Below are 24915 nucleotides of genomic sequence, written 5' to 3'. Positions count from 1 at the left end.
TCTCAGCAATGTGGTTGATCTTAACTGCCCGCTGGGCAATTAGGGATGGTCAATAAATGCTGCCTAGCCAGCGATGCCCTCATTCTGTGAATGAATAAAGGAAAAAAAAATACAGCATGGAAACAGATCCTTCGGTCCAACTCATCCATGCCCACCAGATATCCTATATAAATCTAGTTCCATTTGCTGGCATTTGGGCCATATCCCTCTTAAACTCTTCCTATTCATATACCCGTGCAGATGCCTTTCAAATGTTGTGATCGTACCAGCCTCCACCACTTCCTCTGGCAGCTAATTCCATACATGCACCACCCTCTGCTTGAAAAAGTTGCCCCTTAGGTCCGTTTTGTATCTTTCCCCTTTCATCTTAAACCTATGCCCTCTAGTTTTGGACTCCCCCACCCCGGGAAAAAAATAACCTTGCCTATTTATCCTATCCGTGCTCCTCATGATTTTATAAACCTCTGTAAGGTGACCCCCCGGCCTCCGATGCTCCAGGGAAAATAGCTCCAGCCTATTCAGCCTCTCCCTGTAGCTCAAACCCTCCAACCCTGGCAACATCCTCGTAAATCTTTTCTGAACCCTTTTGAAACATCCTGCCTGTAGGAGAGGGATCAGAATTGCATGCAGTACTCCAAAAGTGGCTGAACCAATGTCCTGTAGAGATGCAACATGACCTTCCAACTCCTATACTCCAATGCACTGACCAATAAAGGCAAGCATACCAAACGCCTTCTTCACTCTCCTTTCTACCTGTGAATGCAGTTAAAGTGGTAGTGTTATAATCCTTAAAATGTAAGGGTTATAGAGTCATGGAGTTGTAGAGCACGGAAACAAACCCTTCGGCCCAGCAGTCCACGCCAACCATAATCCCAAATTAAACTAGTCCCATCTGCGTATGCTTGCCATATATCCCTCCAAACATTTCTTATTCATGTACTTATCTAACTACCTTTTAAACATTATTACCATACCCACATCCACCATTTCCTCTGAAAATCTATTCTGCACATGCACCACTCTCTGTGTAAAAACAAGTTGCCCCTCATGTCTTTTTTAAATTCTTCTCCTCTTACCTCAAAAATATACCCCTTAGTCTTGAAATCCCTCGCCCTAGGGAAAAGGCACGTGTCACTTCACCTTATCTATACCCCTCGTGATTTTACAAATCTCTATAAGGTCACCCTTCAACCTCCTACGCTCTGGTGCCGGCCTATCCAGCCTATTATAACGGAAACCCTCCATTCCCGGCAACGTCCAGAAGGCCTGTTCTGAACCCTCTCCAGCTTGATAATATCCTTCCTATAACAGGGCGACCAGAACTGCACACAGTACTCCAGAAGAGGCCTCACCAGTGTCCTGTACAACCTGAACATATATTCCCAACTCCTATACTCAAAAGATCTGAGCAATGAAGGCAAGCATGCTAAAAGACTTCCAACCACCCTATCTGCATGTGATGCAAATTTCAAAGAATCATGTACCTGAACCCCTTGGGCTATCTGTTTTACAACATTACCCAAGGCCCTACCATTGATTGTATAAATCCTGCCCCTGTTTGTTTTACCAAATTACAATACCTCGCATTTATCCAAATTAAACTTCATAAGCTGCTTTTCAGCCCATTGAATCAAATGATCAAGATCTCTTTGTAATTCTAGACAACTTTTTGATTGTCCGCTATACCAGCAATCATGGTGTCATCTGCAAACTTAGTTACCATGCCTTCTTTATTAATTAACTGAAACAATGCATGTGACTGTGACGTTAAATAGGATGAAATTTCATTGCACCATAAAGGTTTCTTTACAAAGTGAATTTCTCATCTCAGCAGTGCTGTTGAGAGGTGGTCAGTTCAATAAAATTTTCTAGCAAAAAATAAATGGGAACTCATTTTGGCCAACTTTACTTTGGTAAAGACTGATATTGACCTGATGATCCAAGTACCACATCATTTTCTAATAATGTCGCTGTAACAGGATTATAAAATCTGTGGCACAGTGAATTAAATTGTATGCTGTCAAAATTAGTTTTGAATATTCCTAGTCTGTTAGCAAATACTGTGATGAATCAAACTCTAATGTTTCCTCAGTCAATAACAAAGTAATACTTAACTCAACAGGTTCATTATGACATATTCTTAAAAATCTTCATTATCTTTGCCAGAAAAGTAAACTTGTGATCTGAAACTGGGATATTAAACAGAATGGTTATCGTAGCACTTTGATATCGTAATTTCATTTGGTTTCCTATTGTATTTAATTATTTCAAAATAACACTATACATTTTGTCTCTGTGGTAAAATCTCAAAAGAAACTGTCATTTGAAACTTGGAGAGTTTTGAGTGTTCCTGTGACTTTTTTTTAAGAAGAATATGTTTTTGAGCAGTAAAGCTAGTGCTGCTATGCTTTCACATTAAAGTTGCAGTCAGTGTATGTACATTATTGAAGGTGGGAAATGCAATAAAAACTAATAAAAAAAAAAGTTGTGTGACAACCATGGTTTTAGTTGACTATTCAGTTTCTAATGTTAATGTGATACTTTCAGCCTGCCTCCTTTCTTTGGAAAGGAGGAGTAGTAACTAGGAAGATAGGCCATTTAGCCACTTGAACATGTACGTCCCTCATAATGACTGACACAGCCACCTGTGTTATATTTTTTCTTATATGTTCTTTGTTTTTAGGCTTTGGTTAGATATTGGTATCAGTCAGTGTCAGACTTAGAAATTTTATTTGATCCAGCATCCCAGAGCCTTAAGTGAACAGTCTCCAGGCTTTGTGTCTTTCCGTTTGGAAATGTCTAAGCTCTTTTTAAAATTAATAAGTTAATTTTGATCTTGATTGTCTGTATCTAACATGTTGAATCTGTTAATTGTTTTAATCATTTTGATTAGATTACTCACTCACCTTCTAAATTCAACCCAGTTGATGCAATATATTCACGTGTTTTACACCTTTTAGTTTGTTCAAGGCTCTTCTAGTACAGTGGTAGTGCCCCTGCCTCAGGGCCATGAGGCCCATGTTCAAGTTTCAGAAGCTCTAGAGGTGTGTAACAATACATTGAACAGGTTGATTAAAAATATCTGTTGCAGGACTCTTACGGTGCCCTTTGAACCATAGAGCCTAGGTTAAAGTTGCACCAGCTCCAGAGGAGCGTAATAACATTTCCGAAAAGGGTGATCAGAAAATGTCTCCTCTGTTTAGTTAGAGATCTTATGGTGCAGAGATATTGTCACTACCGCTGGACTAGGAGGCCTGGGTACAAGTCCCACCTGCTTCAGAAGTGATATTGCTGAACAGGTAGGTTAGAAAATATCCATTCCTCTGGTTCTGAGACTCTTTCTCTACCTCCCTGGCAGGCATTCAATTTTCACGTGTTTAACAGGTATGTCATAACATCTCTGAACATGTCCAATGCATCAGCCTTAGTTCATGAAATTTTATTTAGCAAACCAAATCTTTTCTCAAACGAAACCTATGTACCAATGCATGCCATTTGAGGAATAGCAATACTAAGAGTAATTGTTGCCTTTTACTTGATGTATGTAGTTTACCAAAGATTGCATTGAGCAAGCATTAATATCTCCTTTCAAAGACAGTAAGCATGTCATGTCAAAAGAATGACATTTACAGTCTAGAATTGTCAGTCAGATGGCTTCACAAATTGAAAAATGCACAGAAACAGCAAAATGCAGCAAGATACCAAGAGAGCAATATCAGCTTTCCACAATAGATCACCTGTTTTGAAACAACTCATTTCAGATTGTTTCTGTTCTTATCATTATTTTATGCTTCTGATTTGTCCTTTTAAACCATGGCATGGTTCTGAGATATTTGTGGGGGCTACACGTTGCAATTCCCACAAAAGCTGCAATTAAGTTTTCGTTTGCAAAGCCTATTTTAGCTATATTCATCTGGTATTTATTCACTTGTATTCTTGTGTTTCATCATGTTATTTGTATATCTTATTCTCAACAATGCTGCTTACTGTTTGCCTATAAAAGTTCCCTTAAGCATGCTGCTCACTTAATGTCTATGAGCAATCTATGGTTCACATGTAGTTCTTTGAACCGTTTTTCCCTTCTAGTTCTTCAGTCTCACTTCAAACTCCTGAATTCTTTTGAATGTGGAACAAAAGCTGACCTTTGCTTGTGTTTGTCCTATTTTTCTTTTATGTCATAATTTGTGCACTGTCAATCTGGCTTTTCCTTATTCTCTAATCAGATGAACTTAGTATTCCTTGAATTATTATGCTTTTATGCCATTTTTAAATGTCACCTGAAAACGGTGTACATTCTCCAGCTACCAATAATAAATGGAATTAAAAGGCTTCAGAAGTTTGTTTTCACTGGAGTTGAGAAAAGATTAAGGAATGACTTGTGACGGGGCTTCAAAGTTATGAAGGGTTAATGGGGTCAATTGTGATGGATTGTAAGCAAGATCATGACAAGAAGACACAATGTAAAATAATCACCAAGATGTTAAGGAAAATTTTTGATAAAAAAACTTTGACTAGAGCTGAATAGAATTAATGTCTACTAGAAACCATCATTGAAGCTGGTCAGAATGTTTATTAAAAGAGAATTAGGCAATTGTCTGAAAAAGAGGAACAGTGAGGAGAATAAAGAAAGAACTCAAAAGTAGAAAGAAGCCACGTAAGTCCAGATGTGTAAATATGATCATCCACCCGAACCCCATCCCTCCCCCCACCCCTTCATGTTTACTTGGTCCTGATTGTTCTAATTTTGTGTCTGTATTCTTCTAAAAAATCAGTCACAACTTAATCTCTTTTGTCTTTCATTTCTTCTTTTTGGTGTAATTGTATGACTATACATGAGTTAATGGCCCAGATTTTGGGGCATTAGTGGCAAATGAAATGCAAGTAGAAACCGATGCAATGTCTGTACATGTTCTTCCTCTCTGCAGAGAACAAAGCCCTGTGCACCTTCCAGTATGTACATGTGCAATACACTTAAGCCTGGTTGACAATTTTAAATTGGTTAAATTCTGCTTCAACTCACCAAATAATGATAGCTGTTCTCTGGTTTATTTCTCAGAGCCGTGCCATGGTTTAAAATTTAAACAAGCCTGTCAGTTCATGGTCAGTTCCCATTTAACAGATGTTTTCTCCATGGGACTGCCCCTATCAATTAGCACTCTCTTCCCCTACAATAAAATGCTGTTTTCCTTTTGCATTGGTATTCTTGCGAATTGTCCTGATGAGCACAAGAAAAAAAACCTTTGACAAAATATCTCTTTTTTTTCCAGCAGTACTGAAGTTCAGTACTGCAAACTGTGGTTAAAAACTGACTTTGTCTCTTTCCTAACATTTTTAGTGGGTAAGTACTGCAACTTCACCTCCTTCCTTTTTGATCCAGATTTTATAGTGGAACTAATGGTTCCCCTCACTAAGACACAAGTTTGACAGCGATCTCTGTCATCAATGTGTGGACAGGTATATTTGGAAATGGAAGGAAGTTGTCTTCAAATTTGCCCTGTCAAATCCCTCAACAAGGTAACAAAATTGGTGGCTGAGTGAGAAAATTGGACCATGTGGTCATCCCAATTGCTGGTACTCGTATATTAATAATAATTTTTAAAAAAGTGTTACATTCAGGAATCTAAAATTCTACTTAATAATCCGAACGCTCCTAAATAAATGAAATTTTGCATTATCCAAAGTACATGTTTACTAGAACGGGTTTACTAAAGCGGGTTATGTACTAAGCAGTTAATATATAGTAAATGGTTATAAAGCTGGTGTCCTTTCTAACTAGTGTATTGCATTCAATTGCTTTATTTTTATGTGTTACTTTTTACTTAGTTTATTTCTTTCATTTTAAAACATTCCATTGTTGAATTCTCACAGCTGTTTATTTTCCCTGTTCTTGACATTTCTTCTTCCTCTATCCACTTTTCCATATGTACGGATTAGGCAATAACTGGAGAGTTGGATGAGAGAAAAATATGTGCAATTTAAAGAGAAGTTCGACTAAAATGTCATTAAGGTTTTAAAAAAATTAAAGAATACGCCCAAATTAAAATATGAGTTTCTAGTCACAGAAAATAAATGGCAAAGATTAAAGTGAAATTATGAGCTATTTGTTTAACATTAAAGAGTGTAATGTGCTCATTTCAAGTGTACAATAGCTGTAAGTAACTTTCTTCAAGTAGCTTGCTCTAGGTGTCTGGTAATGCTGAGAGTCCTGACCTAATTTAAGGGTCTGTATTCTATTTGCAACTCCAACCTGCTCCCCAACCGTCACTGTCAACGCCTGGGAGTTACCATGGTCCAGAAACTGAACTGGACTTGCCATATGAATACCGTGACTACAAAAGCAGGTCAGAAATTAGGAATTCTGCAGCAAATAACTCACATCCTGACTCCTGAAAGCCTGTCCACCACTTTCAAGACATAAGTCAGGAGTGTGATGGAATTGTCCCTACTTGCCTGAATGAGTGTAACTCCAGCAACACTGGGAAAACTTGGCATTATCCAGAACTGAAAAGCCTGCTTAATTGGCACCATATCCACTCCCTTCACCACTGACGCTCAGTCGCAGTAATGTGTACTATGTACAAGATTCATTTCAAGATGCAGAAATTCACTATAGATTCTTAGACAGCATCTTCCAAGCCTACAACTATTTCTATCTAGAAGGACAATGGAATCAGATACATGGAAATGCCGCCACCTGCAAATTTCCCTCCAAGCCACTCACTATCCTGACTTGCAAATATTTTGCCGTTCCTTCACTGTTACTTGGTCAGTACCATAGAAATCCCTCCCTACACCATTGTGAGTCTGCCTGCAGCAGATGGACTTTAGCAGTTCAAGAAGGCAGCTCATGATGCCTTCTTAAGTTCAGTTAGGGACAGATGATAAATGCTGTGTGCCATGAGTGAATTAAAATAATTTTGAGACAATGAGCAGGAGTTACACGTAGTGTTGTTAGGGGTGAATGGCACCCCTGGAAGTAGTGTGGAAGATAAACAGTAAATGATCTGGTTGAACTAGAAGCCAGTTTTCAAATTGCAATTTCTGTGCTTAAACAGTGTAAGAGCTGAAGTCAATTGTATGAACACATTATACCTGTGAGGCCTATATTTCAGTATTTTTAACAGCAGAATATTATTAATCCTTGCCTGTGTGTGTGTGACATATTACTTCGTTAAATTTACTATATCACTATAATGAGGAACATGATATTTTATTTAGGTTATAGAAAGTTCTTAGTAAACAAGAGAAAGTACACTCCAGGCACAAAACCTGAGGTGAGATATCAATCTTAAATCATTAACTTAGTTATTTCAAATTTGTAAACTGCTGTGCACTGTTGGAAAAAGAAGAATAAATTTTAATTGGGTCCTCCTTGATAGCAAGAATTGGTATGAAATATTCACCAAATGTAAATGTGAAATTAATTGGGCCAAAATTGTGGTTTAAGTATGTAAGATTATGTAGAAGATGAGGCACATAAACTGGTTCAACCTGGCCCAACCAGTCCCATGTTAGTGTTTATGCTTCACTTGAGCCTCATCTAAACTTGTCATTGTAGGCATCTATTCCCTTTTCTCTAGGCAAACTTCTCTTTTTTTGTTTATGTGTCAATTTGAGCTGGACCACATGCAGACTTACAAATGATCTTCCATTGTGAATGACTGTTTTTAATTCATGGCAAATCTCTACCATCACTTGTTTTTGTCAGATGCTAAAGTCAACTATGTAGAGACTCCAGAACCCTAAATTTCTCAAAGTGTAAATCTCTCTTACTCTTCTGAATATCTGTTTGCATATCTCTCTGTTTCTCTCTCACGTCTACACATACGTACATGCACACACACACCCACAACTATGTGCATGTTCATCAATTACTATTATAGCAGTTAAAGCTGCATTCTGGATGAGTTCTGTAAAAATAGTAGCTCAAGTCTGATTTATTTCCACGTTTCCAAATGTAGAACTGACTTTAGACCTTTTAGCTAAAATGAAAACAGCCAAGAAAATGGTTATTATGTTGTCTGAATAGTTTGTTTTGCATGGTGGCAAATTAGAGCTAAATCATCTTTGTGATTTTCTTCTTCATGAATCACCTGTTAACTTCTATAAGTTATTTTTAAAGGATTGCTATTTTAATAATGATTTGTTTACAATACTGTATAGCTGACCAACTCCAACATCAAATCCTGAAAAGAAAATTGTCATCAAAGTAATGGCGATGTGAAAGCAAATCCACCAAACTGATTGGTCATATTTCTGCTGAAGTTTCATCTCTGGTCCTTGCCCACTGTATTGCTGATCACCAAATAATTTTAAAAAATTGAATTAAAGTGGTCCATCATTATCAATACTTTTTTGATCAGGGATATACTTTAATAGAAGAGATGTGCTTTTGTCAGGTATAGTTTGATCCTTTAATTCAGTGAAATAACTGGATTATAAATACACTGCTTTTCTTCTAAATGTCAATGTGTTTGACAGGAAGTCAATTTGTCAACAGAAAATCAGAGTTACGTATGGATATTCATCGACATAAAATTAAATCCAAAGACGGTCACTTTGATTTTGATGTAGCATCAAAATTTAAGGTGGTGTATTTTGTAAATTCCAAGCTGTAGCTTGTCCTAAAGACTTGTAACTAAATCTGTAATTTTCAATTGTATTTCCTGTTGTGAGGAGATTCTATTTTGGCACCGGTACCATTTGACACTTCTCATGAATCATTCGTCCATGTTATATACTATAAAATGATGTTGATCTTAATATTTTTGGGCACTTCATTAAAAAGGACTCAGTACTATTATGACAATGTTAAATTATTCAAAAAGTTAAATTATGCAGTAATGCATAAATATTTATTCAGACTTCTGTGGAAGCTACAAACGTAGTATCTGTATTGGTGATGCGTCGTTGATGGAGAAGGATTTTGTTTTCTTAACCTACACTTAGGACCCACTCATAGATGTCATTTATTAAGCCTGACTATAGTTTTTTTTTAGTGAATCAATACTGTATTTTTGTTTTTATTTGCCACTGTGGTGCTTTTCAAAGTTATATTTAAAATTTATCCTTTTACCCAATGTACAAGTAGAGATTGAAACTGTCCAATGCAACCTGTATAACCCTTCGCACCAGAGAACATGTCAATGAGCGTGGGGTATGATTATGATGTTCCTTCAGTGTAACATTTTTCTTATACCTGTGTATCACCTTGAACCCATCTTAGCTGATATTTCATGCACGTCTTTTGCACTCATGGTATAATGTTGACTCGACACAGTAACTGCTCCAGCCTACACTGCACATAATCCACTCCCATACACAGTGTACACTCCTTCATTCATGTATATAGACTTGCGCAAATATATACTGAGTTTATCCATAATGTTTTTTATACTGTTATATTATGCTGGTTTCATTGTATAATTGGCCGAACAAATGCTATTCTAATGCGCAATCAGAGCAGGAGACTGCAAGGACTGCAGATGCTGAAAGCTAGAATCAATAAATTTGGAGCTGGAAAAGCACAGCAGGTCAGACAGCATCCGAGGAGCAGGAAAGTCAATGTTTCGGGCTGAAACCCTTTGTTAGGGCTGGGATGGGCAGAGCCCAGAAATAAATAAAGGGAGGGGGATGGGGCTGGGGAGAAGCTAGGTGAGCTGGAGATAGGTGGATGCAAGTAGGGTATAGGTCGGTTATTGTGGTAGGTCAGAGGGAAGGGTGTAGCTGATAGCTGAGTCGGAAGATGGACAGTTGCGGGAGTAGAGGTTTTGAAGTTGGTGAAGTCAATATTTAGGCCACTGGGGCTGTAAGCTCCCAAGGCAAAATATCAGGTGTTGTTCCTCCAGTTTACATTTGGCCTCATTCTGACAGTGGAGGAGGCCAAAGATGGACATGTCACCAGGGGAGTTAAAGTGGATGGCAACTGGAAGGTCGGGTTGGTTGGTGTATGCAGAGCGCAGATGCTGCACAAACTAGTCCCCAAGTCTGCGTTTGGTCTCCCCAGTATAGAGGAGACCACATCGGGAGCAACAGATTCAGTAGATGAAGTGCAGTTGAATCTCTGCTGGATTTGGAAGGATTGTTTGGGGCCTTGGACGGAAGTGGGAGGGGTGGTGAAGAGGCAGGTGTAGCACCTCCAGTTGCAAGGAAAGGTATCGAGTGTGGTGGAGGAGTTGACGGGAAGTGTGGAGCTGACAAGGGAGTTGCAGGGTGAACAATCCATGCAGAAAGTGGACAGGGATGGGGAAGGAAATACCTATTTGCTGATTGTAGGTCGCGGAAATGTTGGAGGATGATGCGATGTATTTGGAGGTTGGTGGCGTGATGTGTGAGGACTAAGGCGACTCTATCGTTATTGTTGTTGAGGAGAGAGGGTTTGATGGCAGAAGTGCAGGAAATGGGGGTGATGCGGTTGAGGCCATCCTTGATAACAGAGGAGGGGAAACTACGGTCTCTAAAGTAGGAGGATATCTGGGAAGTCATAGAGTACAATGCCTCATCCTCAGAGCAGATGCAGTGGAGGTGGAGGAATTGTGAGTATGGGATACAATTTTTGCAGGAAGGTGGGTGAGAAGAGCTATAGTCAGTGTAATAGTGGGAGTCAGTGGGTTTGAAATGAATGTCAGTGGTGAGTCGGTTAAAGGAGATGGAGACAGAGAGGTCCAGAAATGGGGGTGTATGTGTCAGAAATGGTCCAGCTGAATTTGAGAACACGGTGGAAGGTGTTGGCAAAGTTGATGAACTGTTTGAGGTCCTCGCGGGAGCATGAAGCAGCACCGATACCATCATCAATATGGCAGAGAAAGAGGTGGGGGATGGTGCCAGTGCCAGTGAAGAGGGATTGTTCAATGAATCCTACAATGAGGCAGGCATAGCTTGAACCCATGTGGTGCCCATTGCCACCCCTTTGGTTTGTAGGAAGCAGGAGGAATCATAGGAAAATATTGTTGAGGGTAATGTCCAGTTCCACCAAGCGAATGAGTGTCGGTGGAAGGGGACTGCGTGGGCCTATGGGAGAAAAAGAAGCAGGGGGCTTTTAGGCCATCCTTGTGGAGAATGCAGATGTATAGAGACTGAACGTCCATGGTGAAGATGAGGTGTTGGGGGCCGGGGAACTGAAAATTTTGGAAAAGGTGGAGAGCATGGGTTGTGTCCCGAAGGTAGATGGGGAGTTCCTGGACGAAAGGGGAAAGAACGGAGTCAAGGTAGGAGGAGATAAGCTCCGTGGGGCCGGAGCAGGCAGAGACGATGGGTCAATTGGGGCAGTTGGGTTCATGGTTCTTGGGTAGGAGACAGTTCCCCAACCCCGCACTGTCTGTTTCTATCAGGTTGGAGGCTGTGGACAGGAGGTCTCCTGAGGTGATGAAGTTTGTTGATGGTCTCGGTGATCAGAGATGGGGTCGGGATCGAGCGGACAGTTGGGGAGAGTTGGCATCTGGCTTCAGCAATGTAGAGGTCAGTTCGCCATACTACCACTGTGCCCCCCTTTTTGGCAGGTTTAATGGTGAGGGTGGGGTTGGAGTGAAGGGAGCAGAGGGTTGTGTGTTCCAATGGAGAGAGGTTGGAGTAAGTGAGAGGGGTGGAGAGATTCAGGCAATTGATGTCGCGAAAGGGTCGAGGAAAGGCAGGAGGCCGGGAGGGGGTGTCCAGAAGGATGGAATTTACTGGAGGCAGGATGAGGGGTTGTCAGAGGGTGGGGTGAATTTGTATTCAAAGAAATAGGCGTGGAGGCAGAGGGTGCAGGGGAATTAAGGCGAGTCTTTTGCTGAGGACTGACCGTTCAGCCTTAGTGAGGGGGAGGTCTGGGGGTGGTGAATACCTGTCATGGCTTGGGGCTGGGGCTGGGGCTGGGGCTGGGGCTAAGTGTTGACCTGGAGTTAGGAGCGGGTGGCGACTGCAACTGGAGTAGGTGTGTGTACTTGAGTGGTCATGCGGGTGGGAGCAGAGGTAATGACTTGGTCGACGTTCGTCACGTGGTCGATGGCACAGCAGTCGTCATGTGGTCAGCTGCAAGTGCGATCATAGTAAGTTGATCTATCAATGTAAACAGAATCTGAAATGATAAAGGAGAATTAGTGTATATATGGTGTTTGAATAATTTTAGAAACATGAATATGGCGTGAAAATCTTGTTAGATTGATGACATTGATGTGTGCTTAGACTGATATTGAGATTTATGATTTCATGGGACTCTAGAGAGAAAGTCAGGGGGATTATCAATCTGGAGGCAGGACATATTGTGCTGTCACGTCTATAATAGCATCAGTAGTCCAAACCTTGCATTATACCTTCCTAATCCTGATTAAGGTAAAGAATAAAGTGGTGAAGCAGATGATGCAATGGTAACTCAGTCATTCCTTTGGAGTTCATATTGTTTTTAAGTGTATTTTGATGTAGTTTTTGTACAGGGTCTAGATGCTGAGTTCAACATTTGGCTGCTCAATAATTAGTATTCCCTCATTTGCACGACCATATTCTTAAATTTTTACATTTTAATCCATTTCATGACTTCTGCCCTTGTTTTAATTTATTTTGCATTGACTTAGCATTCCAGAGATTTGCTGTTTTAACTTAGAGATGTGCCCTTTTCTAATGATAATCCATCTGCCTAAATACAATGAGAGCAGGTGAATTTATTGATCAGAAAGTCAGAATTGCACGGACAATATGCCCCTTTCTTTTATGACTTTGCAAAGACTTGATTTGGCTTTATATGTGTTCCAAATACTGTTTCAGCAGTCCTGTGCCAAGACTCCCTTGGAATGATAAAATAGAGTACTAAGGGCTAGGTGGCATTTCAGTAATAATGTAATTTAACACAGTTTTTCGTAAAAATGTCAATTTATAAAGTGAGTAGAACATGAAGTGGAAAACAATCAAGTAGAAGTTGAATTTGTAGGAAAGGCTTCAGCTGTGACATGGAAATGCAGAGGGAAGGTGCAGCAATATTTCTAAATAGCTTTTCAATTTGAACAAATGTTTACAAAATAATTTGATGAAATCTTTTTGTTTCAATATAATCTTCTTTTTAAAAAATTGAAATCTCTCCACAAATGTATCTGATTGAACAAAAATGTCCTGATTTCTCACAATGTGTAGAATCCTTTGCTGGTTCTTGCCAGATTGCAACACTGCTAGTGAAGTATTCAGATATGCCATTCTACCTTACTATGTAAAGAATATTTAGCTCCAGGTGCACTTTTTGAACAACTAGCCATTCTCTGGTGTTTTAAATTTTCTTACTTCCTACAGTATAATTGAAAATTGATCTGTTAGAACATTTAAAATTATATTTAACTGATTTAGTATGTGTCTTCTAAATTTATTTCAGTCATCAAGACCTTCAAAGAAAATTCACAATTTTGGCAAAAGATCCAACTCTATTAAGAGGAATGCAAATGCACCAGTTATAAAACGTGGCTGGCTTTATAAACAGGTACTAATTTCATTGGGTTTTGTGTTCTTGGGGAGGAACCTAATTACAGATCACATGAAACAAATCAGTTTGTTTCTCCACATGTTTGGAGAATGGTTGATAGTCAAACATCAAAAATATGCTGATACATAAGAGTAGAAACTATCCATTTTGTCCTATATGTTTCAGCCATGGTATTTTAGATTTATAAATGCATCTACATCTTGTTGAACTAATCTAGGAAGCAGACCAATCAGACATTTTTCATGAGGACAGCTTGTTGTTAGATAGGATAGATTTGACCTGAAAATCCAGGGACAGATGAAATTCAGAGAAAACAGATGTTTTGAGACAAGTCTGTGTTACTTTTTATTTAAATATAATAGTATAAAAATGATAGGATTTCAAGCTCTCCCAACCCTTAGCAATCCCGCATTACACTTCCTGGTTCATTTAGCTTCAAACAATTCTAACAGGCCATTGACATTCAAAATCAGCAGTCACCTGTTAAAATGTATGAGACCTAATCATCTAATAGATCACTCCTGGGTTGGCTGGATGTCTGTCTCCCTCAGTTGCTTTCTAACCACAACGAAGACATGTCTCGGAGTCACAATTGTACAAAGCTATAGAAAAGCCATTATCACCAGACAAGTGAGTCCTGAAATATGGAAAATATAAAGCACTTCACTTCATATCCTGAGTAGTGCTTCTAAATTTACATCCATCTGAACTGTTTACAAAAACAATCTTAATTTATTTCTTGCTAGCTGAAGTACTACTTGCCGCACTGTATTTAAAATATTACATTTTAAAATGTTAAAATTCATTTTTCTGAATTTGAGACAATATGACCTTCTAATCTTTATGATTGTACAAAACCTGTATTAGGTTCCTATTTGTTTAATCCATTTGGAGTCTTGAATATTTCTCTTTTACAGCACAAGTACTACCATTTTCTGCATCCTCAAAGCCAAGATGTACAAACTGTAGTATTACGATGAAAATTGGTTATCATGCAGAATCATCCATTTGGTTCCATATTACGTCCTCAGAAGAAAACTCTATCTCTGTCATTGTACAACCTAAGTCATTGCTTAGGGTTTTGCTGCAGCTGGACACTACTATTTCAGTAATCTATCCAGTATTATTTCCAATTTGTACTCCCATATGAGGTAGGGGTGGAGGTTGGATAGACCTTAGGTTTAGGGTAAAAGTTCGGCACAACATCATGGGCCGAAGGGCCTGTACAGTGCTGTACTGTTCTATGTTCTATGTTTTATGTTCTATAAACTGTTATTGTGAAGCTTGTAAAGTCATTGTTCATTGTCATTCTTCACCTAACTGAATAAAGATCTCCTCAAAAGCTGTCACTCATTTCTGGATATACAATCAGCCACAATTGTTAATTATATCTCAAATTTCACAGAACCATAAATAGTTGCACCGAAAGATAATTTGTCTGAGTTTTTTGAGACATTTCTACTGGCCTGATTAATATTTTTAAAACTGCTGCACAGCAATGTAGTATAAATTGCTTAAAAATACTTAGTTGCAGAAAGGGACTGGTGGCCTGATAGAGTAAATAGCCAACTGTATTTTGACATAAGTAATGGCATTCTATTTTGAACTTTCATCAATTTGGAGCTGTTTTGGGGAGAGGTTAACAGGATGACTCTGATTTTATATCTGACATTGATCTGGGGCTGGAGTTTTCCACCAAACTGGATGATAGCTGCTCTTAATGAGTGTTACTTACGTTTTGCATTAGCAAAGGTACAAATAGTTAAACTATTGAAGATGCCTGATATGATATTTATAATTGTTTTGTAGGACAGTACAGGAATGAAACTCTGGAAGAAGCGCTGGTTTGTGCTTGCTGATCTGTGCCTGTTCTATTATAGAGGTAAGATGGCTGTGAAATAAATTAACCTGCGGTGATGCAGATCATTTGTAAAGTCATCTTACATAAAACCTGATAGTTTGACTTGAATATTAAATGAGAAGATCTGCAATTTTATGCAAAATTGACTCTGTAAATATTGCTTCAGTTTTGTAACCATTGCTGATATTAGTTTAATTTAGAATGTTTATGTGTGTTTACACATAGAAAATCTTTTAGCCATGTATCTGTATTATGAACAGTAACCCAGCAACACACCAATCCTGCAACAATTTCTTTTTGGTGTGTAAGGAAAGCAAGGACATGAATTTTTACACTTGATTGTCAGTTGCTCTGCTGTTGTTCAGATAGTTAACAAAAACGGAAAAGTAATCACTTTCTCAAAAACCTAATGTTCACCGCGAATTCAGGTCTCCTGGCCACTAATAAAACTGAGTTAATTATGACCTATTGCATCTAATATGCCTGTACAGAGGGCATCATTAAAACAATTACTTTCCCTTCACTCTTAGCAGTTATGTAATTGAAACATAGAAGGTAGGATCATGAGTAAGGCATTAGGCCCTTCAAGCCTGCTCTGTCATTCAATATGATCATGGCTGATCATCCAGCTCAGTATCTTATTCCTGCTTTCTCCCTATAGTCTTTGATCCCTTTAGTCCAAAGAACAATATCTAACTCCTCCTTGAAAATATTCAGTGTTTTGGCCTAACTCGCTTCTTGTGGCAGGGAATTCCACAGACTCTCAGAGTGAAGAAATTTCTTCTTCATCTCAGACCTAAGTGGCCTAACCCACATCCATAGAATACAGTGACCTCTGATTCTGGACTCCCTGGTCTTCGGGAACTTCCTTCCTCAGTAGTGCTAACTGTGTAGTGATGGAATGGACTCTTAACCAATGAACTGCTAATACAGCCTTGGACTTCCTACTCTACATTGCAATTAGTTAAGTCTAAAATCAATTTATGCTACTAGTTTGCTCATTTAAAGCATAACTTGACTATCTGCTTGAACCTGAGTCAAATGTTTGAGCTCAAACTCAACTATGGATTACATAATAAAATGACCTAAGTCAATTACTTCAGTGCACAACAATTGGAACTCTGTATTAATAACACTATTACATCTCGGTAAGATGTAAAATCGAGGATTTTGATGGGTAAAAAGCTGTCCTGTTTTGTTTAAATTTTGTGACTTCTCTTCAGACATATTCCACTGACATTGAAGCATTTTTGTATACTCGCTGGATAAGAAAGATATTGCATATATGCAAACATTGGCATCCAAAGAACCAGGATTCAAAGTCAGGCTTAAGATCTAACATAAAAGTTAAGACCATAAGAGCAGAAGTAGGCCATTCAGCCCATTCAGTGATCTCCACTTTCCTGCCCTTTCCCCATAACCATTATTGTCCTACTGATTAAAATTCTGTCCATCTCAGCCTTGAACAAAATGATTCGGAAGAAAAGTCATGCTGGACTCAACGTTAACTCTGTTTCTGCCAGGTGCTGCCAGACCTGTTAGAGTTTCTCTAGCACATTTTATGTTCAAAAAGTAGATGATGTGGGAAGTGGAAAAATTTTCATTTACATGGAATTCACTGTACAATCTGCTAATATCCTACTACCTTTGATAAGGATTCTCAACAGCAGTTTGCAAAAGGCAATAGATGCTGGCCAAGCCAGTGACAACCATGTCATATGAATGAATGAAGCAAAATATTCACAGTGCCAGCTAAGAACATTCCACTCCCTATATTGATATTCTCATACATTTGGAGTGTACTATAACTATAAAATTTCTTTCAATACTCATTCATTTGTAGTAATAACTTATTTTGAGAAGGGCAAATGGCTCATTAACGTGCATGATACTGAGGATTAATATGTTTAGTGTCTCTACCGATCGATGGTAGAAGAAAATGCACAATGAAACATAATTTTATTGTATTTTAGTTTAGTGCCTTTTAGATTAATTGAGTCATTACTTCACTGTCCATTTCTGATGATAAGTTCTCCAAACATTTATTGATCTTGTTAATTTAAAGCCTTGTTAACACTAGATGGCTGGAATATATTTCAGTATTATGGTACTGCAAAGAAGCATATTGTTGTCCTATAGAAAACACGGTGGCTCAGTGGTTAGCACTGCTGCCTCACAGCGCCAGGGACCTGGCGAAAGGAAAATAACTTAAAACTCCAAAGAAAAAGGCTCTCTTCAGAAATGCAGTATTTATGCAAAGTATTGAAATAACAATTTTAGTCCATTCATTTTCAGAATTTTATGTGATGCATATATAAGCATTACATGTGTTGGAGGCCTGTATTTCGATTCTACAACGTGCTAGAACACCCAACAGTTGACTCAATGCGCACAAAAACAGGCCATCTTTGATCATGCAGTAAAACCAATGACTACCAGCTGGTGTTCTACCAGCTTTCAAATATCTGTTCAGCAGGATAAAATTTGGAGCTGTATAAACTATTTGCAACTTTGGAATAGTAGTAGAATTAGCCAATTAGCTCTTTGTAGGTCTTCCAAAATGCAAATGTAGGAGCTGTCTCATGGTTTGGATTATGTGACACTTGGCACTACCATGATCCCTCCTCAGAAAATAAAGCCAGTCATTCCTATTATAATGGAAGTGAGTCCTTCAAAACAAGTTGTTATAAAATCATAAGAAATCGGAGCAGGAGTAGGCCATTTGACCCATCAAGCCTACCCCACGATTCGATAATAGAGTGACCAAACTTTACTGCCTGACCTCCCTAATCCTTAATTCCCTTGTCTATATATTATATAAAATTCCTCCAAAGCTATTGCCATCATTAATGTACCATTTGTTGGTATTTCATTCTCTTTTCTTAAAGTCAGATTTCCCAGGTTTCAGTCCTCTGAATATATTACCAAAGATTTTCTGTACATATTAATTAGTAGGAGACAGTACAGTAATTGTGGGATTCTAGGGAGTTTCAGATTTAGATTTTGTGATGTCCTTGTTGCTCAAAGAACTCCTATTATATATTCATTCAACTCACCCTGCCTTAAAACCTTCAATCAGGATTTTGCCCCACGCACATCTCCTAAATGGCCATAAAAGTTGTTACAGATATGTTAAGGATAAGGAGTTCTGAAAAAGACTCATCAGATTCAAAATGTTAACTCTGTTTCTCTCACCACAGACACTGCCAGACCTCGTGAGTTTCTCCAGCATTTTCTGTTTGTTTCAGATTTACAGCATCTGCAGTATTTTGCTTTTAATATATTCTCTTTGAATGTTTCAAACCATTCTGATCTTTAAATTTCTCCTGGGCTTCATCTCTCCATCTGTTCAATAAGTACCCTGAAGATAATAGGGCAAGTAAGTTGGCCTATCAGCAGAAACATTTTTTTTTCCCTTTATTAGCTGAAACATGGATTATAAATACATAAAGATATGTTATGTTAGCATGACGTAAAATATTAGATACACATTTTCAAGTATCTTCGAGACTGTGCACCAAAAACTGATAAGTGAATTTAGGCTGCATAATTCATTTTTAGCTGAATGACCTCTACGTATTAGATCAGCTGTGTGACTGGTTTTGCACATCAGCATTGATCCGGAAATTGAATATCTCTTAAACTGCCATATTGGGACAACAATATGCTCACATGTTTATTTGGACAACTGTCTATCTGTTAAGTGTCAGCTGTAAATGTGTTTTGTAATTGAACATATCCTGAGAGTATTTGCCTTCTGAATGTTTCACTAGGTTGCAATGCACACCTTCTTTGTAGATCTGTTTCGTGAGAAAAAAATTCCAAGGTGCTTCTTTAACAAGTTTTCTGCCTACAAATTTGCATTAATCGCAATTTTATTTTAGTATAAACTATTCTCTGTGAATCATAAATGCTCACTATTATTGTCAGTTTCTTTGCTGGTATTTGAAACAGCCTGCAGCTCCTTTTGACTAGATTTTTGATTAAAATAATAGTTAAAGAAGCCATGCACTGAGAATTTATTTTACAAATTGAGTTAAATTACTTTGTCGAAAACAGTAAGTGTGTATCATATTTATATATACTGCTTTTGTTTATTATGTTGAATGTGGCAACTTGTTTGACAAAAATTGTTTTTTGCAACTAGGATTTTATCGATAAATTGTAAAAGACAAAATAAGTTCACGTTTTAACTGTGAGAAGTGAACTATAGAACAGAATAAAATTAATAAGACGAAATTGGGAGGTGGTGTTATGATGGTAATGTCGGTGGACTAGAAATCCAGAACCCCAGGTTAACGTCCTGGGGACGTGAATCCAAATCCCACCATGGCAGATAGTGAAATTTGAGTTAAATTTTTAAAAATTTGAATTCAAAAGTCAGCCTAATGGTGACCATGTAACCACTGTCAATTGTCATAAAAGCCCATCTAGATTACTAATGTTCTTAAGGGAAGGAACTTTGTCCTTACCTAGTCTGGCTTACATGTGACTCCAGCCCCACAGTAATGAGATTGATTCTAAACTGTCTCTGGACAAGTAATGTAAGGTAGTAAATGCTGGCTTACCCACCAATGCCTGCATCTCATGAACGAATTGAAAAAAAAACTGCAGTAAACGGTTGTGAAAATAGATTTGGATGTGGTAATATAGCATTTGGTTATATCAACACATGAAGAGGGAGGGAACATAGAAACAGGAGTAGGTCTTTCATCCCATTTAGCCTGCCCTGCCCTTCAACACAATCATGACTGATCAAACATTTCAATGTTTTTTACTGACCCCCATCTTCATCTCAGACCTAAAAGCATCCCTTTTATTTTTTAAATTTTACCCTCAATTCTCGATTCCCCAAATGGGGGAACATCTTAACCTGCATTTACCCTGTCTGTCCCTGAATGTACTTCGTAAGTTTCAATGAGATCACCTCTGATTCTTTGAAACTCTAGAAAATGTAATATAGTTAACCCTCAGGCCTGTTTCACCATTCAATATTTCAACTCCTTCATATGCCTTGTCTCTCGATATCTTCTTGAAGTTTTCAATAAACCATCATTTTGGGAGGGTGAGATAACCACATTTTCACTACCTGTTTTGTGAAAAAAGTTCTTGTTCCTTACATAAATGGTGAAATTCTAATTTTCTTATTGTGCTGCCTTGCCCATGTTACTCCAGCAGAAGAAATAACTGTACCTACTCAATCAGATACCTTTTATTGTTGTAAAGTCTTCAATTAGACCACTTCTTAATCTTTTGATCCCAAGGGAATGCAGTCCAAGTTTACATGCTTGTTCACCTCATTTAACATCTGGTATTCCTTTGGAGGAGTGCTGAAGTTCCTTAACAAGTGTATCATTCCAGTGCTTTGAGTGCCCAGAACTGAATGTTCTCGATAAGATTTGCTCACAACACTCTGCAACTGAAGTATAATTTCCACCCCTTTATATTCCAAGGAGTGAAAACCTGAAAATACTTTAACCTGCTGCTTCATCGTGCTCACCTTTTAAGATTCTTTTTGCAGCCTACTCTTCAACAAAGCTTTGATTTACACCATCTAACATATTCTCCAATTGTTTGGCATCCATTTCTGTCCAGCAGCACCTCTGTGAATCACTTTGGGATTTATTTGTAAGTAATAGATGCTTTATGAATGCAAGCTGAGGAATAAAAGGGATTTGATTTTGCTTCTTTTCTGACAGATGAAAAGGAAGAAGGCATTCTAGGAAGCATTCTTCTACCTAGTTTTAAGATAGCTCCAGTTAGCCCTGAGGATCATATAAACCGCAAATATGCATTCAAGGTCAGTGTTTATATCACATAAACATGGTCCTTTCTGTATTATTGTTTTCTAGAGCTTAAAGCTGGGGTGACCTATATAACAAAAGCATTAGAATTTATTTCAGTAGCAAATATCTAACTCATTTTACACTAGTGAGCAATGCTTTTTTAAACCTACCTTTTTCAATAACTTTCTTTTAAATACTGAATGTTCTATAATAAACAAGAAAGCTGTATTTTAACCTGTTCTACTGTTAATGTGTCATGTAATGGACAAACACTGAATATAAATTTAAAATTCTCATCTTGTCGATTTGTTATGTTTTATGTTTTAACATAATCCCAGATTCAGAACCTTGTCTGTCCGTCGGTGGGAAAAGAAAGTTTTAAAATTGTTTCCCTTTGAATTTCAGTATTGTTTTTGACATGGTATAAAAGTAATAACATTGCAACTTTGATATGAAGATAAATTGTTAAATTCTATCCTTTAATTATTCAATTTAACCATGAACAAACTGTTGTGGTTGCCAAAATCATTGTTGTGTCTCTGAATATCATTGTGACATCTATTAATATATCTTTATTTTTGACCTGCCTTGTTCTTTTGAGCGACTGATGACCTTTGGATGTTGCCCAGCTGTTGGGAATTTACTTAAAACAGCCAAGTAAGTATGTTCAGCATTTAGAAATTTTCTAATCAAATTGTTCAGAGCTGTTACTGCACACTTGTGAAGTAGGTTGGATTTGCTCCCAGGTCTTCAGCCTCAGAGATCAGGACACAGCCACTGAACGATAAGAGCCCTGATGCGCAACATTTCGATTACAGTTGCCTAGGTTTTGCATGTGGCTTGAATTGACGGTGTCCAAAATATGCTGATTGACACACGTCTCATAAAAAGAAAATTATCATAATCCAACATCTATTTTAAAAAAAAAAGAAACACCTAACAAAAAAAACTCAATTAGTAGTCAATATTGTAATTCCGCTCTCTCCCAACTATATTTTTCACAACAAACTACAGTTTCATATACAGTCGATTGCCTTCTCTGATTGCAAATGTGCACTTGTACTTGAAGGGGAACTGGCATGTTGCAACAATTAGCCATTTTGGTGACAGCATTCAAACTAGGATTTGCAGAGGATACACACTGTACACTCTTCAGTGACAGGCATAAAAACACCATGCTATCAGACAATTATTCTTCACATTAAATATTCAATTCAAATTATTTTAGAGAATTGGTATGCTACAAAAGAAAACAGAAGTGGAAAGTCTGGGTATGAATACTTCGAAAGCGACAAAGATTTAAGCAGCCTTTAAAAATTTAGATATCTTTTTCTGATGAAAGCAGGTGACCATTGAATTTTTTTCAGATCTCCTGATCTGAGTGTTTCTAAGATGAATGTCTTTTCTTCCACCAGAAAATTCTTACATTGCCCTAGATGCGGTCAGAATTGTTTTGGTGAAAAACCTGCTGAGTACATCCCGAATCAAAAGGCTGGTAAACAATCAAGTACAATTAGACAATGAAAGAAACATAAGCATCGAGTCACTTGATGAACAAATTTCATACCCCTTCCAAGTGTATCTATTCATTATCATTGCACCTAGAACTTTGTGTCTAGGAAGGCAAAGCAAGTTTCATCTTAGTGCAAGTTGTAGTCAAAAAAATAGAAAAATGTTTGTAAGCTAAATAAGCAACTTCTCATATTAAAGAAAAGAATTTCTGGTGTGATAAATTATTTCTAACATCCCAACTCTCCTAAATAAAAGCAAAATACCATGGATGTTGGAAATCTAAAATAAAACTTGCTTGAGAAAATCAGCAAGTTTGGCAGCATCAGTGGAAAGGGAAACATGAGTTAATGTTTCAAGTTCAGTATGTTTTATTTCAAACCAAGATGACAATACACTTGTTTAATTTTGTTTTAAGTTTGTATATTAGAATAACTGATAAAAGACGCATCTTATGGTAAGCAATTCAGAACAGGGCCAACCAATGTAAGGCAGGAAGACCTGAGTACATTGGTAGCAATTGGTGTGAGTAGCATTCAAAGGCTTTGTGTAATACAGAAATGCAGGAAATCTGATGGAGAAAGAGTGCAAACGAATCAGACAAAGATAGAAACCAAAGAAGTATAATACAATATAATCATGCAGTGGAATGAGGAACTAAGAGAGGAAGGTATGAAGAATTTGTGACAATTTCTTTGAAACCTCAGCAACTGAAGATGATTTTAACATAGCATAGAATGACCATTTCTACTATGTTGCTTGACTTAATGTAAAAATTATCGTAATTATGCTGGTATATGTTCAGTAGAGTTGGAAATTTATGACTTCTACTTGGATTTGTTTCAGGTAATAGTGATTTTATCCTAACTATACATTGATTTGCTTCTCTCTTTTTTTGACAGGAGTCATTTAACTTAGTAATCACTGTAATTTCTGATCAGGCTTCTCATCCAAATATGCGGACCTATTATTTCTATACTGAAACAGCCAAGGAAATGGAATCCTGGATGAAGGCTATGATAGAAGCGGCCCTTGTTCAAACAGAACCTGTGAAAAGGTACTTTTGACTTTGAATTTCTCTCTGACCATTCCCTTGCCCCTTCAACAAAAAAAAAGTTATGGAACCAATTATGAATTAAATTGCATATTTCCAAAACCATATAACCACTTTCAGAAATATGTGCTTGTAATGTTGGCAGAATCGTTTAAGCATATTGTCATTACTGTGTAAACTTGACCCAAGTCCTGACTTCTGCATGTGCATGTCTAAGCATGAAAGTCTGCAGAATGCATTTTGCATTCCTCCCAGATGCAACCAATGAATTGGCATAAACTTCAATTTTCTGTGCACTATTCTTGGTGTAAAAATATTGAAAATGTTAACCCTTCTTGAATGAGATGCAACTTTGTTTTTAAGAATGTACTAAATCATAATTGCTGTTGAATAGCCTCCCCATGTCTTAAAAAGTAGAATTCTAAAATTAGTGGTCTCACTCAAGAAGTAATTTAATTCTTGTTTGTTTTATATTCTTGCATTGTTGTAATTCTGTGTGTATGCCCCGACCTGCAATTTTTCTGTAAAATAATTGAAAAGTGAATTATTATAATCCATGCTTTTCCCTTCCGGGTTTGCTGTCTGTCAGAATTTTTAAATCTGATTGGCTGATCAGCCTATTTGAAGTTAGAGCTGCTGGATGCTGCTATCTATTTTAGATGACATTATACTCAATAACATGTTTAAATAGGGGCAACTCAAATTGCTAGCCATAGTAATGTGACCTAAGATGTGGGATCAATGAATGCGACTGACATTAGCACAGAATCATTTCACAGTTCTTTGATCAAATTGAGATTGTGATTTGAAAAGAAGATGAGAATAAAACAACAATTCTGCTAATGTGGAAGATTTAACATTTGACTTTTACAGATGTATCTGTCTCTGGTAAGAATCCAGTTTTTGCCCTTCCTAGTTCTCTTGAGATGTCAGTCTTATAGCAAAGGATTATTGTCCATCCTATGAAAGTTTACTTTGAAGGTTCCATGTTTGAATATTCTTGGAGCCATGTTAAAACAAATTGCTGCTGCCTTCTTAGTTAAGTTTTTTTTTTGGACTGGATATCCAACAAATTTATTCTGCTTACTAGACTGACAGATGTAGATCAACTACCACCATTAAGTTGTCTTGCCTTTTCCATAAAAGCAAATAAAAATGTCATTGAGTTGCTATACCTATTAACATTTTGGGAATGTGATCTGCAATCAATAATAATTGGTAGGTCAACTTTATAGATTCTCTTTTATGCAGAGGACAGATTCAC

At 37.6% G+C, this 24915-nt stretch overlaps 1 protein-coding gene across 1 annotated transcript in view; it reads left to right on the top strand.

The window, feature by feature from the left end:
• Positions 1 to 24915, top strand: part of plekha5 (pleckstrin homology domain containing, family A member 5) — a 216047-nt gene that overhangs the window by 164153 nt on the left and 26979 nt on the right. The window contains exons 5-8 of the mRNA XM_048610267.1: positions 13334 to 13438; positions 15251 to 15323; positions 21002 to 21102; positions 23539 to 23654. Coding sequence (XP_048466224.1) covers positions 13334 to 13438; positions 15251 to 15323; positions 21002 to 21102; positions 23539 to 23654 — 395 coding nt within the window. The remainder of the gene's footprint in view (positions 1 to 13333; positions 13439 to 15250; positions 15324 to 21001; positions 21103 to 23538; positions 23655 to 24915) is intronic.

Source organism: Rhincodon typus, chromosome 22 (assembly GCF_021869965.1).
Source record: "Rhincodon typus isolate 14 chromosome 22, sRhiTyp1.1, whole genome shotgun sequence".
Taxonomy (NCBI): domain Eukaryota; kingdom Metazoa; phylum Chordata; class Chondrichthyes; order Orectolobiformes; family Rhincodontidae; genus Rhincodon; species Rhincodon typus.
The sequence above is the reverse complement of the archived record's forward strand: the minus strand, read 5'-3'. Positions and strand labels throughout refer to the sequence as shown.